This window comes from Sinocyclocheilus anshuiensis, unplaced genomic scaffold (genome assembly GCF_001515605.1).
Source record: "Sinocyclocheilus anshuiensis isolate Anshui unplaced genomic scaffold, SAMN03320099.WGS_v1.1 scaffold319, whole genome shotgun sequence".
NCBI lineage: Eukaryota > Metazoa > Chordata > Actinopteri > Cypriniformes > Cyprinidae > Sinocyclocheilus > Sinocyclocheilus anshuiensis.
In genome coordinates this window covers 1842556-1861733 of record NW_015552566.1, presented here as the reverse complement: position 1 = coordinate 1861733, position 19178 = coordinate 1842556, and the positions used below count along the sequence as shown (strand labels likewise).

Genomic DNA, 19178 nt, shown 5'->3' with positions numbered 1-19178 from the left:
CTTCTTATATTAAAAACAATCAAGCCCTGCTTATATTTAAAAAGTAACGCGAAAGTAACGCAAAAGTAATATAACGCATTACTTTCCATAAAAAGTAACTAAGTACCGTAATTAGTTATTTTTTTAGGGAGTAACGCAATATTGTAATGCATTACTTTTAAAAGTAACTTTCCCCAACACTGCTCCTTACTGCCGCACAGATGTTAGCATAGCTCCAGATCTTCCATCCATTTATTCATAAGCCCTCCCTCCCAGCTAGGAAGCCCAGCTTGTGATGTTCCAGAGAAGAAGGCACTTTTAAAAAGGTGGAATCCCACTTCCAACCCCTCTCTAGAGGATGGAGCCAGTCCTGCTTCTGATCCAGCAAATCCAGTATCATGAGACTAGGCTGTCCACAAAGATTTCTGTGTGAAGGTAAATTCAGTTGATAAAGAAATAGCTGGTGGCTTGTATGTTATTGTGCATCTAGCCGCACATGTCAAGTACACGGGCGCTGAGCAATACAAGCAGACAAAAATCCTGTGATCTGACTACTTAAGCTCAATTGAAAGCGTCTGACCAGCCTGCAGCTTTTATGTTTGTTTGAAGCACAAATGAGTTTCTCTATGTAGTTCTCAATGGTTTCAATGCAATTCCTCCAAGACTGGCTTCTGTTCTCTGGTTCGGTCGCAACCCCGAGTCTGTCAGAAATAACATGCGAATAAAAGTCTTTGACTTACAGGAACCATCTTGGCTCAGCTCATGAGGTTTAGCCAAGCAAAGAAGACGAATAAAAAGAGATTTTAATTAGCCCCTTTGGCAGAGTGCATCCTTGTCTCTGTCCATGACAGCTGCAGATAATGAGGTTGGCATGCCTTTTCAGGTTAGTTAATATCTGAAAAGTAGCCCATTTTAGAAGTGTTTGTTGAAATGAAATGCTGACCGTGCCTGGCCAGCCAGTTCAATGGCCAAAGCTCTCAAATGTCCATATATCCTCGAGAGTCGTGGAGCATTGAGGGACTTGTTCTTCATCAATCTTCAATGAGCTTACACAAGAAAACCTGCGATCACATAAGACGCCCCCTCTACAATCAAATCTGAAGGACTCTCATGCCTGAAGAGTGAACTAATAAGAATGATCTGAATGTAACAAAGCGAGCATGAGAAGTGCCGTACACTCTGTGCTTTATTAGACAGAAATGAGAAACAACACAGGCTGAATCCACATAGCCAATTAGCTGAGAAGTGCCATGTGCCGCCAACGTCTCAGAGAACAGAGCTGCACGCTCACACGCCAAATTATGTTGAATTATTAAATATGATTGACTTTAGATATTGAAATTAAGTGTGTGAAACATTCTCCAAGTTACATCTTCAGTATCTAGCAGTGGTATGGTGCTGGATTGGCTTCCTTTCAGCTTAACTTGGAATTTGAAATTGGTCAAACCCCACAGGAAGTTGAACTGGAGTCTATCTATGCATCTATCCATCCATCCATCCATCCATCCATTGTTTTTTCTATTGTTCAATCTATAGTTGAAATCTATCTGTCGTTCTATCTATTGTTTTATCTATCATTCTGTCATTCATTGTGTTGTTCTATTTATAATTGTTCGTTCTATCTATCATTCTATCATCATTCTATCCATTGTTTTATCCATTGTTCTATCCATTCTTCCATCCATCCATCCATCCATCGTTATTTCTATTGTTCAATCCATCTAGTTGAATAAAACGTGAATTGCAATGTCTATCTATCTATCTATCTGTCTGTCTGTCTGTCGTTCGTTCAGTCATTCTATCCATCATTCTATTGTTCCATCCATCCATCCTATTATTCCATGTATCGCTCGGTTGCTACATTTTGTATATTACGTTTAAAGTTTGTTAAGACAAGTGTTGCTTTTTAGTTAAAAAATTACATTATATTAATTTCTTTAAATTTCGATTTAGTTAAGCTTGTTATATATTACAGTAGTAGATAAGATGTATATCTTTTGCGTGGAGACATTGTCTGTGGCCAAATGTAAATGAAGTGTGCATAACCACTTTGACCACAATCTGATCGGTCAAGGCACAAATAACCGTAAATACCCGGTGGTGGGCCCTTGTGTCTTGGGTTTGTTGGTAAGCGCTACTAATATTTTCTTCAGCAAATCTACAATTGTAAATATGAAGTCTTTCTGTTCTCCATTAATCAGCTGTTTTTTGCTCCAATACACACATTGCCATTACAGTGACCTATTTTGAACAGTCTAGCACTCACATATGTGTCTGTCACTCTGTGAAGTGCAGAAAAATAGTCATTGAGAGGCAGATTTAAAAGCAGTGTGATTCCTGAGGTTGTCTGGGTTATGGCTGCCATTGTTTCCTTCTTCCACTGAAAGCCATTCCCTACTTCACAACCGTGAATAACATTAATGATGCAAAACCCCAGTAATTACATTAATGATTGGCTGTGGCACAGGGTGCATGTCAGTGCAGATGGTTTAACAATGGAGCGTGATGTCAGTGGGTGGGAGAAAACATCAAGACTTTTCATGCTTTCTGGTTTGCCGGCGGATTCGAGTATACACACAAGTTCGTGTTTGCTGCTGTCCACCGCGTTGTGCATTCTCATGTATTTTTCATTACAAACCTTGCTCATTTCTTATATATTCACGCAGGGATTTTTAAATACATTTGTATTCGAGTTAGAAAGTCTCTGCTCTGCAGATTCCTTTCCGTTCAGCTACGAATGAAGTTTGACATCCAGTTTAATATGTGAATCCTATCTCAATGAGCACATGTACTGCTCTAAAGTTCACTTTTCATTCCGTGTAATTGCCTCCCTGAAACACTTTTGTACGGATTGATCCACAGCTTGAAATAATCCATTGGATTTCAAATATCACCATGCGCCGTTATTTACAAAACAATCATACTGCCACAGTTGTTTACTTATTGTATGAAAAGGCTGCCTTTTGTAGTCTATCCTCATCTCAAATACAATGGAGCAGAAAAAAATCTGTTCAATTTTGTTGCCTACATACTGAGAGAGATGCATTCACGTCACTCGGTGCGGCGGCCAATGTGTAGATAATCTATCACTGTATTGTGAGCAGACAGACAGCGAGAGAGCGAGGCTGTGTTATTGGAGTCAGGGGGATGTGGCTGCTCTGGATTTTACTGAAAGCACATGAGTGCTCTGATGGACTGTCAGAGAGAGAAAGGGATGCTGGGATTCTGTCAAGATGTCTGGGAGTGTCTCCAGGCTCCCCGCCTCACCGTGTGACACATGCGGCCCCCAGAATCCTTCGCAAATCTCTCAGGACACAGTCCGCGGACTCGTGTCGCAGTTTCAACAACACTCTGCAGACGCGCTGTCAATGTAGCGCTGTAAGAAAGTACAACTTATAATGAGGAGCGCACTCCCCCTCCGGACAAAATGGTGCTTGTCACTGGAGACTTCCTGTTACTTTGGAGAACATATGCTCCCTTTTAAGGCTGTAAAATTATACTATTTTGAGAGATATTATTGGTTTAAGAATTTAATGATAGAATGAGCAAATGCATGTTTTCACTCAGTTTTAGTTATAGTTCTTGTCTTGCTAAAACGGCATATAAATCATGACATTTTAGTTGGCAAATTAAGCTAAATATTCAAACTTTTATATATTACTTTATATTATACATTTATGTTGTGTACACTACTATTCAGAAGTTTGGGATCAGTACGTTTTTTGTTTTTTTTTGAAAGAAAGAAATTATTATTTGATCAAAAGTGGAAGTAATGGCATTTATAATGGCATTTTCAAACCAATGCTGTTCTTTTGAACTTCCTAGTCATCAAAGAACCACATGGTATTCGCATGGTCCAGATTTTTACAAATATATTAAGCAGCATGACTGTTTTCAACATTGATAATAATAAGAAATGTTTCTTGAGCAGCAAATCAGCATATTAGATTAATTTCTGATGGATCATGTGACACTGAAGCCTGGAGTGATGGCTGCTGAAAAATTATCTTTGCCATCACAAGAATAAATTACATTTTAAAATATATTAAAATAGAAAATTGTTCTTTTAAATTGTAATAATATTTCACAATATTACAATTTTTACTATATTTTTGTTCAATGGTGAGCATCTTTCAGAAATATTAAAAAACTTTTAAACAACAGAGTATAATAATCTATATTAATATAATAATATAATATCCGTTTAATGTCTTTCATGTTTAAAGTATAATCCGTTTAAAAATGAATAAAAATTAATTGTTTATTTATTTATTTTGCTCATAAATTTTCCATCAACTGTATGTTTCAGTTGAAATCATTCAATTATCATTGATATAGCTGCAGACTAGGCCTATATAGCTATGCATGTTTTATTGTTCCTCTAACTAACATTTTCATCTGTAATATCGGGATTAATCAAGTTGGTCAATTATTGGCATATTTTCATTTAATTTCTGAGGAAATTGTGCACTGTAGTTCCAGTCATTAAATTTGAACAGCTTTCTCTTTAACGCTAAATTGTACAGCAGGGATGTTATTATAAACCTTTGCCAACACTTTGGTAGAGGAGCCCATTTCATTAAATCCTTTTAATTAAAAATTAATAAAGGGCATTTTCTTAATCACAAAGTTGCAGGAGCTCTCTTTGAAAAGAAAAGAAAAAAAACATTGTCCCTAACTAAATTAATGTGTTTCCAGGTTGTTATTGGTAATGAATTATGAGATAATTATTAAGAGGTAATTGCAGTGCAATTTTCCCCTGCTTTCAATAATACAGAGCAGACAGCTGCTCTTCCATTTGCATTTAATGGACGTGATATGGCGTAAAATCTAACAGCGGCAAATGGAATTAAATTGCGGTTGTTTTAGAGCCTGGGCGGAGTGTGTGCGTGCGTGTAATTGATTGATAGCACAGACCCACCTGCTCATCTGCACATTAACTATCAAACAGCCTTCATTAAGAGAACCGTAGTAATTATGAGAAATGATATTACCCGTGCAGTGGAAAAAAATGAAGATCTTAGAGATATGGGGTCATTTGCATATACAGAGCGTCTACCTATCAGAGCTTGATTAACAGTCGGGACATTTGGAGATAAAGGTCCGTCGGGATCACATCTATTAAATAATTCAATGCAAATATAAATATAACACTTTCTATGTGAATGACACTAGTGCGAAATACAGGCTCTCCTCAGAAGACTAGTTTCAAATAGCACTCGAGCATGTGCGAGAAGGGCAGATTCATTGAGCGAGCACATGGCAGTAAGAGCACCTCAATCAAATCACAGGCTATTATACTCCCCCGCCGCCACTATTTGAAGTCGTTTAATGTTTTGCAGGGCCGCAGGATCCTGAACTCTCAAAGTTGTGCTTGGGTTCGGCCAGTTAATGAATGTTTCCCGCTGAGCCGTTCGGCCGTGCTGTGACACACCATTGTTTTGTCATTTATTGACCACTCTCTATGCCCTCACATCATTAGTAGGGCCGTATGAAAAACATGCCAGCGTGAACACGAAGCGCACGCTGCCACCGACAGTCTATTTGCTTTTCTGAAATTATATGTGCTGGCACTGAGTTACGGGGGCGTGCTGGAGCAAGACATTTAGATGACATGAATTATACTTCAACGCTTCCATAAAAGAGAGAGTCTGACAGTGAAATGTGCGTTTAATGAAGCAAAAGAATTTTAACTGTCTCCATGTTTTGTCACTTGAGGTGTCAATGCAAATAAAATAGGTGTGGGTTGCTTTTATTTCCATGGGAACAAGGCAGATTCTTCTTTGCTGATGAAACCTCTGCTTTCTACTTCCATGCTGCTTGGTTTTTTGTTTGCCGCCACCTATGATCTCCCTGTACCTCTTAAACCGAACAGAAAGTCATGTAGTGGTAAATAAGGAGTGCATAGTGGTGTGGCTCTTTGTACGTGAAGATATTTTTTATTCCACTGACAACTATTGCTCACCATCCCTAAAAAAAATTACATTTTGGGTACATTTTTAAATTTCACAGTACAGTATCCTTTGTTGACTGGCAAAAGCCTATAGTATATGGCGGCCATATTAACAGGTTACTTTAGGGGCCTGCAAGAGTGTACTAGGTTGTCTGTAAAAAATTTGAGGAAAAAATTATTTTACAAAATGTATTCATTGGGGTTGTCACACTTGTTGGCTCTGTTGACGTTTATTGCTCCGCTGATGCTTATTGCATTGTTATTATTAGAATTGTTGTTGTTATTTTCCCTCAATTTCATATTCTTATTTAATTCTGCTTTCTAAAGTCTGGTTAGAAATCAAGTAATTAATCGCAATTATTTTATACCATCAGCAAAAGTGTTTAGCAGTAAAGTATTTATTTCAAAATGTTTTTCTTAGCTCCCTGGTTGTTTACATTTATTATATTATGAAAAGAGAACATACAAATAAATTTAATTTTAAAATACATTTAATTTCTAAAATGTAACAATTCTTACCAGGCCTACACATTTAACAATACTATATCAATATGTTGATAGAAAATATTCCATTTTCCATATTCCATTCCAATATTCAATATAATATTGTAATTTATTTTGTCTTTATTTCAATGATAAAATATTTTTTCTCACAGTGTAAATGGATGTGTAGGTATGTGTATGTAAAAGTACATATGTGTATATATACGTGTATATATTGAAGTTAGACACACACACTCAATATAATACATTGAGTCGATAGATAGATAGATAGATAGATAGATAGATAGATAGATAGATAGATAGATAGATCATCTACTTACACACTGTGGTGTGAAACAGGCCCATGTTGTGAATAGATTCCTGTGTTGTTCCCAGAATGTCTCTTGGGGATTTACTTCATGATGTCCGTTTGCTCCCTCCACATGGTCCAGGTTAATAAGAAGAGTTGTAGAAGCCAGTCTTAAATTGAGGGAGATTTCCCAATATCTCAATATCTATAGACCCGAGTCTGTGTCCTCTCGGACTGAGCCACTCGCATGCAATCAGCCACAATAAGACATAATGAGCTTGGAGTCGGTGAATCCCTGCCCATACTTCATAAATAAGCGAAAGAGGATATATTTTTATTAGCTCATGTAATATGCAACACATTTAATAGCACAGTCATTTCTGTAAGTGTACTACCATCCTGCTGTACAACTTGTACTGGGGCAACTGCATGACACAAGAGTGGCATCATTTCCATGTTTTCCCAGATGACAATATGTACACACATACACACACACACAGGCATTTCATGCTTTGAATTGGAGATGAAGCTCTGCTTATCAGTGAATTTTTGCGGTTGTGTAGAGCGTAACCCTGTACAAGCGCTGGCAGAGTGGAAGCCCGGACACTTATGGACGTGAACAGCTCCACTAGTTCTTGACATGCTGTCAGGGCAGCCTGACACACAGCTGGTCACTGCTCTTATCAAACAGCAGATGGGGTCCAGTCTGAAGATAACAAATATTCACCCAGCAAACACCATCTCACCAAGACCACCTCTGCCTGCTTGATCTAAAAGTGTCTGTAAAAGCTATGAAATCCATTATATAGCATCTACACGCCTAAAAATAAAGGGATTTATAGTTTGATGTCATAGGCGAAACTGCTGAATTTCTGCTTTGATGGAATGAAATGCATGCATTGGGATGCACAACACATCTGTACCATATTATTATTTACATCGAGTACCTTTGACATTATCTAACGTTCACTTAAAGTTCATTTTTTAAAACAGGGTTATTATAGTTACACACAAAAAATAAGCCTTTTTAAGATTTACGTTATTTAATTCATAGTAAAATTCATCAAATTGTTGATTAAAGGGGTCATATGAAGTTGCTAAAAAGAACATTATTTTGAGTATTTGGTGTAATGCAATGTGTTTATGCGGTTTAAGGTTCAAAAAACACATTATTTTCCTGACAGTCCTTCAAGGACAGACTGTCCTTGCAAAGTTGAAATTGCCCCACTTTATAGAAACAGACACTGGCATTGTAGGCTACTCTTCCAAGAAACAGTCCTCGTCCTCCATAAAATGTGCTGCACACATCTGAATATTTGATCGTCGGTCACGACGTGACTCGTAGTGACCGACTGAAAGGGAACGTCTCGGTTACGTATGGTAACCCTCGTTCCCTGAAGGAGGGAACGGAGACGTCACGTCGGTGACCGACAAATTGGGGATATCGCTTCGATAGACTTCGAGTGTAAACTAAACGAGCCAATGCACATTGGCATGTGTCACATCAGTGACCGACGAATTGGGATCCCTACCAAAGCGCCATGGTGCTGCCCCTTCCAGTACCCTGTGTGAGCCGCCTGCGCCCCTATCTGGTGTAGGCCAGGGCTCGGGACATGTAGTTCCACTCACCATTTTTCAAAGCACTAATCCTTCCCGAAGGAGGTTTCGGAAGCAAATACACATATAGCATCCGTTTAGGTGTATATGGAGAAATGGAGGTGATTGTAACCCTCTTGGAAAGGCAGAAGTCTGCCGGGGAAACACGGGCTCTATGGCTATACCGTGGGCTATACACATACGAGAACCGCTTAGGTCTCAATATGGAACCCAGCCTTCCACGGTTCCCGCGGATTCATCGTGAAGGCCCGGCGCCGGACGTTCCGCCGCGTCCGCTGCTGAGGGTGACGGAGGATCTCAACAGGGTCTACTCTAGGACACTCTGGAGCAGTTTTAGCAAGCCGAGGTATAGAGGGGGGCCGGGAAGGATTCAACCTCCTGGCCCCTCTAAGAAACCTGATGACGAGGTCATGCTTATCTACCGACTTCCCATTCACCGAGTCATGGTACGCAGAAGGTCTGGACGCGGGTGCCAAACGGTGCCCCGTCTCTGAGTCAATAGATCCCTCCTCAGAGGAATCGGCCAAGGAGTCCAGTGCTGGAGCGGTCTCATATGTAACAGGCCGAGCGGTGTAAGTGCCTCTGCGGCCGCCATATGCCCCAGGAGCCTGTGAAAAAGTATCAGTGGGACTGCTGTCCTGCCCTTGAACGTATTCAAGCATCCTAGCACCGACCGCGCACGTTCCTGCAGAAATGGTCTGTGGCGCGGAAGGATTGACACATGAAAGTACGCGCCCTTCAGGTCGATCGCTGCAAACCAATCTCGGGGACAGACGCACCTGAAGATGCGTTTCTGCGTCAACTTCTTGAACGGTAGCCGATGAAGGGCCCGGTTCAAAACTCGCATATCCAAGATTGGCCGTAACCCACCGCCTTTCTTGGGTACAATGAAGAGTCCAACTCCATACCGAGAAAAGAGATCCTCTGCGTCGGGGAGAGTTTGCTCTTTTCCCAGTTGACCCGAAGGCCCAACAGGCTGAGGTGCCGAAGCGCCAGGTCCCTGTGCTCGCACAACTGATCCTGAGACTGTGCTAGTATAAGCCAATCGTCTAGATCGTTGAGAACGCGAACACCCTGCTCTCTGAGGGGAATAAGATCTGCCTCCGCGTAAAAATGTCTTTCGTAAAGACACGGGACTCTTAAATTTTAAAAAGAATATCTCTTTGGATTTGAGACTTTAGTCTTTGCAACTTTACAGATCTTCTTTATGCACCAAGAGCTTGTAAAACTCCAAAGAGAAAGGAAAATTTGAAATCGTATCAAATGACCCCTTTAAGGATTGTTCAAATATTCAATTAAAATATGCAAGGATTATTCAAATCAAATAAATAAAATAAACATTAACTGAAATAAAATTAAATTAAATTAAATTTATTTCAGCCAGATAGACAAGGTAAAATTTCTCATTCTAATGTAGTTTAACGCAATGCATTAAAATAAACTAAACCTGAAATAGAAATGAATAAAAACTATGTTTCAGAAAAACACACAACAAAACTGTACAATTCAAATGAAAGCTGAAAATATAAAAATAAAAACTGGTTCAAAATATTAATAAAAACTATGATAGTATCTTAATACTAAAATAGCATTGCTTTAAAATTGCAACTGCTTTATAATTTAACAATGTTAAATGAAATATTTTACAAGGATATACATTTTTCTTACTGTACATTATAATGTGATGAATAAAATTAGCTTATAACATTTAAAATGATTGATTTTAGTTTTTTTATTTTATTATTTTGACAAAATAATAAAAATAGTATATAATTTTAATAAAGGCCATTTGTTGGTTAGTGGGCATAACGTATATGTTAACACAATTTATTATGTTAATATATGTTTAAAAATATCAAAGGATTTTAATATTGGTGCATCCCTATATACTTACAAATACAAATCAATACAAATTAAAAGTACTTCATTTCATTTGATTATTATTATTATTATTATTACTAATTCATTTGAAAATGGATGGATGGATGGGTGGATGGTTAAAAGGTAACCATCCATCCATCCAGAAATAAATAAATAAAGAAATCATATTTTTCTTGCTCGAAGAGATGTAAACGATGTATCCTGTATGGTGCTAATAGAGTGATGATTCTCTGTTTCTGTTGCCATAGGCAGCCTAATAGCCATCGAGTGCATTGATAAGGGTTGGGAATAAACAAACCTTCATTCTCCATCCTTTACCATACTTTGGCCTGCCCTCAGAATGTACGAGAGTTTTCGTGAGCACATTGCATATGCTCAAGGCTTTTATGTGTTTACAGCTGAAGATGCATTGAGCCAGAGGCGGTGAGCATGTTTGTTTAGAAGCCTGAGATGTGCCAAGTCAAGTTCCTGACTCATATTCAGAGCCTTCAGAGAGTTCCAGTGGGCAAACAGTCTGTGTGGATGGAAATCTGTTTGAGATGATTATACGTGTAAAGCATTCAGAGCAAACAAATCTATCAGTGTGTGCCTATAAGTGGATGACAGTGTGGTCTTCTTTCACCTATCACTACTTTAACGATACAGCAGTCTATAATGTAATTCAGTCACATAGACACACAACATTTTATAGCTTTTCTAGTCAAACGGTTGGTTGTGACTGGTGTGCAATGTAAAATAGAAGTCCTTAACCCTATAAAGAATACTGTATTATATTATACGAGAAATTCTAAGGCATGTATAAGTATCAACATGATTAAATCTTTGCTGAAAAGCCTGTTGTACACAATCTACTACATGCCTTTAGTTGTCTGATTGATTGTTTATACTTTTTTAGCCAGTAAAGGCTTTAGTATAATTCTATTTTTTTTTTTTACTGTGAAGTAAATGTATATGAACTTTTATATTATTAGTAATATTTCAAGATGAACTTGAGCTGAGGCAACTGAAAATTACTTGATTTTTTTGTTTGTTTTTTAGAAAAAACATGTTAAAATGTGAATATCAATATGATCTATCTGGTATTTGAGGAACATTTATTTGTTCATCTCTCAAACATCATTGTATTGCATTGTATTATATGTATTGCATTGCATTTTGCCCCCTAATAAAAACTACAGAGCTTTAATAATAAAAGCATTTAAACATAATCTTACTAAGATATATTATTGGGTGATATAGAGTGACAACTGATATTTATATGCATTTTACAGTCTGCTATACTGTTTAAAAGATCACATTGATTTACATGACAAGCTAGCAGAATTACATTACTTTTTGGCCATATAAATAACAGCAACTGCACCAAACTGCATATATTTGCTCATTTTGGGCCTCTAAATAAAATCGAGGTGTTTTTTCCTCCTCAAATATGAGCTCTATATTCTCACTATATCATGCCATATGAACCATAAAAGCCTGATGTATCAAATATGATACTCAACAAAAAACACATATGCAAAATATATGAAGAGTTCAGATGCAAAAGCTTGTAAGTGCCATTTGAAATTTTCTTCTAAAATGAGCATTTCTATCAGGCTCCTCTGTGTAGGTTCAGTAATTTCACTGTAATGGCAATGAACAGGTTCTTTTCATTGCCATTAAAGTGAAATAACTGAACATAAACATAGTGCAATGCAAATTTTTGAAGAAAATTTCAGACGGCACTTAGAGGCTTTTGCATCTGAACTCTTCATATTTTGTCTAAAGGTTCAATAAACTATTCCATTAATTCCATTCATTGTATTGACAAAAATAGCTAAATAATGATAACAGAATATACATTTTATGGCGAATTGTCCCTTTAAGTAAAACCACCCAACTAAACCATGGGGTTCGTCATGGTGACCGGACATACATCTGCCCATCCTCACCTCGTCCACCCATGGGCCTTCCTCCAGGGCACCTAATGAAGCACATTAGCACTGCATCTGTTGCTGTCTAAGCGGTTGCCAGCTAATCTCCACCATGCCAGTACCCACACAGTCATCTTCAGGCTGCATTACAACTCTCAGTCTTTATGGCCTATGAAGCCACGAGGCAACTTGCGAGCATGTGATTTAGTGTCGACCGGACGGCTCCACATAAAGCCAGCCTCCGGTGCCCCCTCAGTATTAGTCTAATTGAAATGGAAGCAGAGGGGTAATAATGCTATAACAACCCGGCGGTGCTGGCGCTTGGGCCCCGCTGTGCTGAAACAGCGCTAATAAACCATAAATAAAATAGATGGATGAGGGAGTGAAGGGCCCCCCCATGTGCCGGCTCATTGAGTCGGTGAGAGGAGTGCTCCCCCTCTCAGCGTCGAGATTAGACAGTCATCAGGGGCAGATACCCTCTCCACATGCCCCGCCGCTGCAGGCGCTGAGCTCTTACGCATGTGCACTGGTGTAAAAGGGTGGAAGTCAATGCAGTACTCATGAGCAGGGCATAATTACCGGTAGATGCTCTGGTTTAAGGCTAGAGAGAGAGAGAGAGAGAGAGAGAGGATGCAAAACTGTCTCCTCAAATGCTGAAATATACACCAAGCACTGGGCTGGAATTAGGGTATTTTTAAATTGCGTCTACAGCTCAACTTTTGAAACATCACTGACCAGAAAGCAGGGCTTATTTGGTTGTGGTTCATTTAGGCATAGTTCACTTGTGATGTTCATTTTGCATGCATTTCAAAGAAAATTTCTGTCAGCTAATGCTGTGAATTATACAGGAACCTTCTAATTTGGTTGGTACATTATAAAACTGCTGCACTAGTTGCACCACATGTTTATAGTTTACCAAAAAGAAATATTTCAAAAGAGTAATTTGTTTGTGAATCAGAATGGTTACGCTGTTTGTTTTTGATTTGTTAAAAAGATTTAAAAAGAGCAATTGAAAGAATCATTTGGTCATGAATCAGTTTTTGTTTTTGATTTATTAAAAAGAACCAATTTAAAAGAGTCATTTTTCGTGAATAAGACTACACTGGTCACACAGTATGTTTTTGATTCATTAAAAAGAAACTATTTAAAAAAAGTAATTTGTGGATCAGACTACACTGGTGATGCAGTATGTTTTGATTGTCTAAAAAGAAACCATTTAAAAAAGTAATTTTTTGAGAATCAGACTATACTGATCGTGCTGTTTTTCTGATTTGTTAAAAAGAACCAATTTATTATAGACATTTGTGAATCAGACTACAGTGATTGTGCTCTGTTTTTGATTTATTAAAAAACTGATTTAAAAGAGTCATTTTTCATGAATCAGATTACACTGGTCACACAGTATGTTTTTGATTTGTTAAAAAGAAACAATTTTTAAAAAGTAATTTTTGAATCAGACTACAATGGTGTCGCAGTTTTGATTCACTTAAAAGGAACAATTTAGAAGAGTCATTTTTTGAGAATCAGACTACACTGGTCGTGCTGTTTTTCTGATTTGTTAAAAAAGAGCTGATTTAATAGAGACACCTGTGACAGACTACCCTGCTACCCTGCTTAATTTAATTTTTCAATAAATGACAAATATATTTATGTTTTCCATAAATTGATATATCATATATAAATGGATTTATCTATATTAATTTGTGTATTAATTAATATATTATTTAAAACTGATCAGTTGATCTGTTGGTGATTCCGGTATTGTGTAAGAGTATGCCTTACACAATACTTGTTGCTAGGAAGGATTTATTTGTACTGCTCTTTTATTTTTTATATAACCACATATCAGTTAAATTCTGTATTAATTTCCCAAAATTTCTTGGCAACTATAAACAAACTACAGCTGCACAGTGTTTACACCTTAAACAAGTGGTGAATCAACATGGATCAAAACTAAATGCCATTATAATCAACCAAGCTTTGTAGACTGTGAGTGCTCATCTGTGACAGTTTGCAGAGTGAACTATAGTTTCCTGCTTAGTGTCAGATTTTTTCTCTATGTACCGCAGAATCTCAACATCACGTGGGGCACAAAAAATGCTCTTCAGGGGTCTGGATGTCAGTTCTGTACAACCCTCGCTTACTGGCTCCTATATTGTTGCTGAGGTGCACCACCCCATTACGCAGCTCCTTTCTGCTCAGTGAGGAAAAAGAATTGCAGTGATTTATCAAACTGTGGCTTTCTTAGACATAGGAATCCAACCTGAGCCAGCAGAGGGGGGAAAAACTTAAACAAAAACATTAATTCTGTTTGACAGGGCCCTCTGCCTCTCTAAACACCACCACAGGATCAGAGACTAGAGCGAGAGTGATTCTCACATGAAACGGCGGTGATTCACTTTTGCTGTTGGTTCAGGATCAGATACGGATAATCTCAGCTATGAAAGCAATACTACAGGGCATTGTATAGCATGGTTTAATTAATGCCTGACACCTGAAAAATTGCTGTAATATTTTAGAGCAGACTCGTTCGTAGCAGATTCTGTGACCTCTAATGTGAGATAACATTTCTTTTGGGAAGGGATAACATCTCGATCATGTGTTATACACCTTGACATTTTTACCTCTTATTTACAGGTGTAATTGAAGGCCTCATGTTAGCCGTTAGAGACTAGCCCTTTGAGTGCTCTTTGCTTGCAGAAGTGTCAAGTCATCTCTAAAGACTTTGGCTGAAATTTACTTTGTCGTATTGCATTGCAAAATCAGTGTTTCATTGACTAACCTCCCACAATCCAGTTTAACCAGGCATTATGTACACGGAAGTAGGACTGTGTCCAAGTATTTAAATTTATTTCTGAACAAAAAATACCTAATTTCTATGTAAATTATTTTGTGCTTTATTCAGTAGGTAAAGTATGCCAGATCTCTGTAGTCTGCTGCTTGAAAATTGTTCATCACAGATATTTTTTGGCTGTTTGTTATTTTCTAGATATGCACATACATTTATGCACGTTTAAATAAAAAATGTTTTAATTAAAAACGTCTCTAGGTTACGTATGTAACCATGGTTCCCCGAGGGAACGAGACGCTGCGTCGAAGTCGCTTTGGGAACGCCCTTGCGTGACCACGTTCTGAAGCACGTGTCAAATCAATCCAGTGGAGTAGCGAGACGTCACGAGCGGGTTGACGTAAGCACAGAGTGATGTAGTGATGCAGAGCGCAAACCAGCTTCGATGAAGTAGCGCCTGGAGGGATGCAGGGAGTATGGCAAAGAGACGCAGCGTCTCGTTCCCTCGGGGAACCATGGTTACATACGTAACCTAGAGACGTTCCCCTTCAGGAACTCGAGCCCTGAAGCGGATGACCGGCAGGGAACGACCGACCTGACAGCTGTAGCACCCTCACTTGAGGGGGCGAGCTCTCCCGTGCCGTACCATTGCCGGGCGGCAGCTGGGAATTTCGCTCGTCGGAGCTCACTGAGCCCTGAAGCACCGAGGTGGCAGGGGTATCAATGAACCTCCGTGAGGGCACTTAAGGAACAACCGACCTGATTGCTGTAGCACCCTCACTTGAGGGGGCGAGCTCTCCCGTGCCGTACCGTGGCCGGGGCGGCAGCTGGGATTTTCGCTCGTCGGAGCTCACTGAGCCCTGTATCACCGAGGGTGGCAGGGGTATCAATAAACCTCCGTGAGGACACTGAGGAGGATTGGGCACCGTATACTGAGGTGTTATCCTTTCCTCCCCAGGTGGGCTGGCCTCAGGGACCTGACAATGGTAGGACCATTTAGCCACGGTCCTCTTAGACAAAATAACGGTCTGCAGATCCGTTTTCAGTCTAGAAGACCCCGACTGAGAGCATCGCCCCGACCCCCGATCTTTTTGTGGAGGGGTGCGGGTTGCAACGCTCTGTTTTTTTTTTTGTTTTTTTTTATTGTTTTTTATATATGCTTGTGCGGACAGACAACAGTAAATAGACAGACACATACACAGAGCGCTACTGAAGAGCAGAAGCTGGTTTGCGCTCTGCCGGATGCGCTTTTATACTTTCTGGTGCTTACGTCACCCCGCTCGTGACGTCTTGCTACTCCATTGGACTGATTTGACACGTGCTTCAGAACGCGGTCACGCAAGGGCGTTCCCAAAGCGACTTTGACGCAGCTCGAGTTCCTGAAGGGGAACCATTATTCATCTTATTAAATATGTTATTTATATTTGTATTTCATATCTATATGTAATGAAAGCTTGTTTCTGCTACAGGATAAAAAAGTTAATTGCAGCTTTTACTCTCACATTTCAGACTTGTTTTCTCACAATTCAGTGTTTATGTCTCAAAATTCTGATTTTTTTCTCACAGTGGCAAGATATAAACTCAGAATTGCACATTTTTATCTCACAATTTTGAGTTCACACCTTGCAATTCTAATAAAGGTCTATATTTTGAGATATAAACTCAGAATTGTGAGAAAGTCAGAATTTTGAGTTTATATCTCACAATTCTGACTTTTTTTTCTCAGAATTCTCAGAAAACTTGTGAGATGAAAAAAGTCACAATAACCTTATTTATTTAATTTCATTTCATTTCATTTTCTTTAATTTTTAATTTAATTTTATTTAATTTAATTTTATTTTATTTGTTAAATTGTATTTTCATGGTGGAAACAGGCTCAGATAATGTTTGAAAAAATCTTTTTTTTTTTTTTACTAAAACTAATAAAACTAAACCAGATATTGGTTAGTGCAGTTGTTTTATGAATTCTCCCCTTAGTGCTGGAAATACTGTAATTTATGCTCGGCCTGTTGCAGTCAGCTAAAGAATTTGAGAGCAGATATGACACGGATCCAAGCCAGGTCAAAGGTTATAATTTATCGCCCCTGTGCAAATTTTCTGGCCTCGGGCTCAGTCTTGTCATTGGTGACAAAATCAACACCCACACACTGCTCTGAATTTCAACAGCTAACAATACGCCTGCTGCAGCCACCTCGAGACAGGGAGAAATGAGCCCTGAAATTTCTGTCATAAATTGCAAAAACATTCTGCAAGGAGGATGGGTAGGAGGAGACGAAAAAATGGTGTTGGGAAAGCAGTTCTTAGCTCGATGGGCACTTGCGGTCTAACCTGGATTTACCGCCTTGCGAGGACTCCTGCAGAGGCTGTGCAGAGCTTCTGTGATGAAGGAAAAGACGGTCACTTGCTTATCAAAGCCTCCTTCGTATGCAGACATCATTCTGTACATGACAAATTGCAATTGAATTCACACTGGCCTTGAATTTTGACCTCTTTCATTTCAAAGAAAAAATATCTGTCTTTTATGTCTTTAGTATTCACTGCATCAGGGCTTGTTGATTTTCATAGGAAGAAGGTAAAATAGGAAATTGTTGTAGCTTGCAAATGTTTATTAAATAGCAGTGCTTCGGTCCAAGACCTTCTTCAGGCGTTTTGAAAGGGTGAAAATTGACTCGCAAGCCAGCAGTGATAAATGGTGAAAAGGCTTTTGTGGACATTGCTTGAGAAAGTATTGACAGTCTGGTTTAGTGCCGAGAGCCAGGCAAGACAATGGTCAATAAAGCCTCAATTCATAGCCCTATCCAGAAGACCAAAGCTTATGTAAGAGGCCATTTGGGGGAGTTTTATTTGGACCTGACTTGTAACTAAGATTATTAATGTAGACTTATTATTGGAGCATCATTTATTCAAAAAAAGAAAAAAAATGACACATAGAAACAAAATGAAACATGTCATTGAATTGTCATTGGTCATTTTGTATGTCATTAGATGGTCTAATTCAGACAGCTTGTCTAAGTGGGCCAGAATAAGTTGTAATGTGGACCAGACTTTGTGTAAAAGTCAAAATGGAAAGAGTGTCCAGTTAAAAATGATGAAGAATCTGGGCTAGTCTCAGATGTAGAGAAGGTTTTGCTCTATTGTGACCATTAGACCAAATGTGAGTCTAATCTATCATCTTAGGCAGCTAATGATTGTCTCCACGCATCCCAGCAGGCCCATTCTGGCTGTGAAAACAGACAGTGTTCAGGGTTCAGGTTTATTTGTCATCTTCGATGTGTCCCTTTCTCACAGAAAAGGTCGGCTGCGGTCTGGAGGACATGGAGAGAGAACATGCATTGGGGACAGACCCTCTGAGACCATATTAAACTGAGAGAAAGAAAGACAGATGGAGTTTGTTAAGATAATAAGTCTTCTTGAAATAAGTGGGAGTCACTGTAATGCAATATTCATACTCCCCACAGACCTTAGTCTCAGTCTAATGATAGTTTTAAAGAAGCTTCAGATGCTCGTTTAAATAAGTGTGGTGTGGCGTGCTGCAGTTTTAATCATTTGCCTAATCAGTTATTCGTTTTCTCTCTATTACAGCATTTGTGTTGAGTTGCAACTTCCCTGATAGACCAGCATATGGGGACGTGTCTGTCACCAGCCTGCATGCAGGGGGAGAGGCCTATTTCTACTGCTTCAATGGATACCAACTCCAGGGTCCCTCCACCCTCACATGCCGCAATGCCACCACACCCTACTGGAGCGGCAAAGTGCCGCGCTGTCTTGGTGAGTCCAAGATATTTTCAATATATTCATGCAGTCATTCAAAAACCCTAAAAAAATGTTACCAAAGGCTTATTTTATTTTATTTTATTTTATTTTATTTTATTTTATTTATCCAAAAATTGTTTTTATATTAAGGCACTTACTAGAAGTAAACAGCACCAGACAATAAACCGTGCAAATCACTGTTCAGTGCCACAATACTTACATATTAGTCACTTAAATAGCATAGTTCACCCCAAAATGAAAATTCTGTCATTAGTTACTCACCCTCATGTTGTTCCAAACCCTTAAGACCTTCATTCATCTTCGGAACACAAATTAAGATATTTTTGATGAAATCCGAGAGCTTTCTGACTAGGGCTGTGCGATTTGGGGGAAAATATCAAATTGCGATTTTTTTGACAGATATTGCGATTGCGATTGCGATTTGATTTGCGATTTTAAATTTGCAAAGTCAAGCTTCAGCTCAATATTGCCAATAATGTG

At 38.8% G+C, this 19178-nt stretch overlaps 1 protein-coding gene across 1 annotated transcript in view; it reads left to right on the top strand.

Moving 5' to 3' along the window:
- The window catches only part of LOC107664941 (seizure protein 6 homolog), a 78755-nt gene that overhangs the window by 20853 nt on the left and 38724 nt on the right, over positions 1 to 19178 (top strand). Inside the window, exon 2 of the mRNA XM_016455641.1 lies at positions 18507 to 18692. Coding sequence (XP_016311127.1) covers positions 18507 to 18692 — 186 coding nt within the window. The remainder of the gene's footprint in view (positions 1 to 18506; positions 18693 to 19178) is intronic.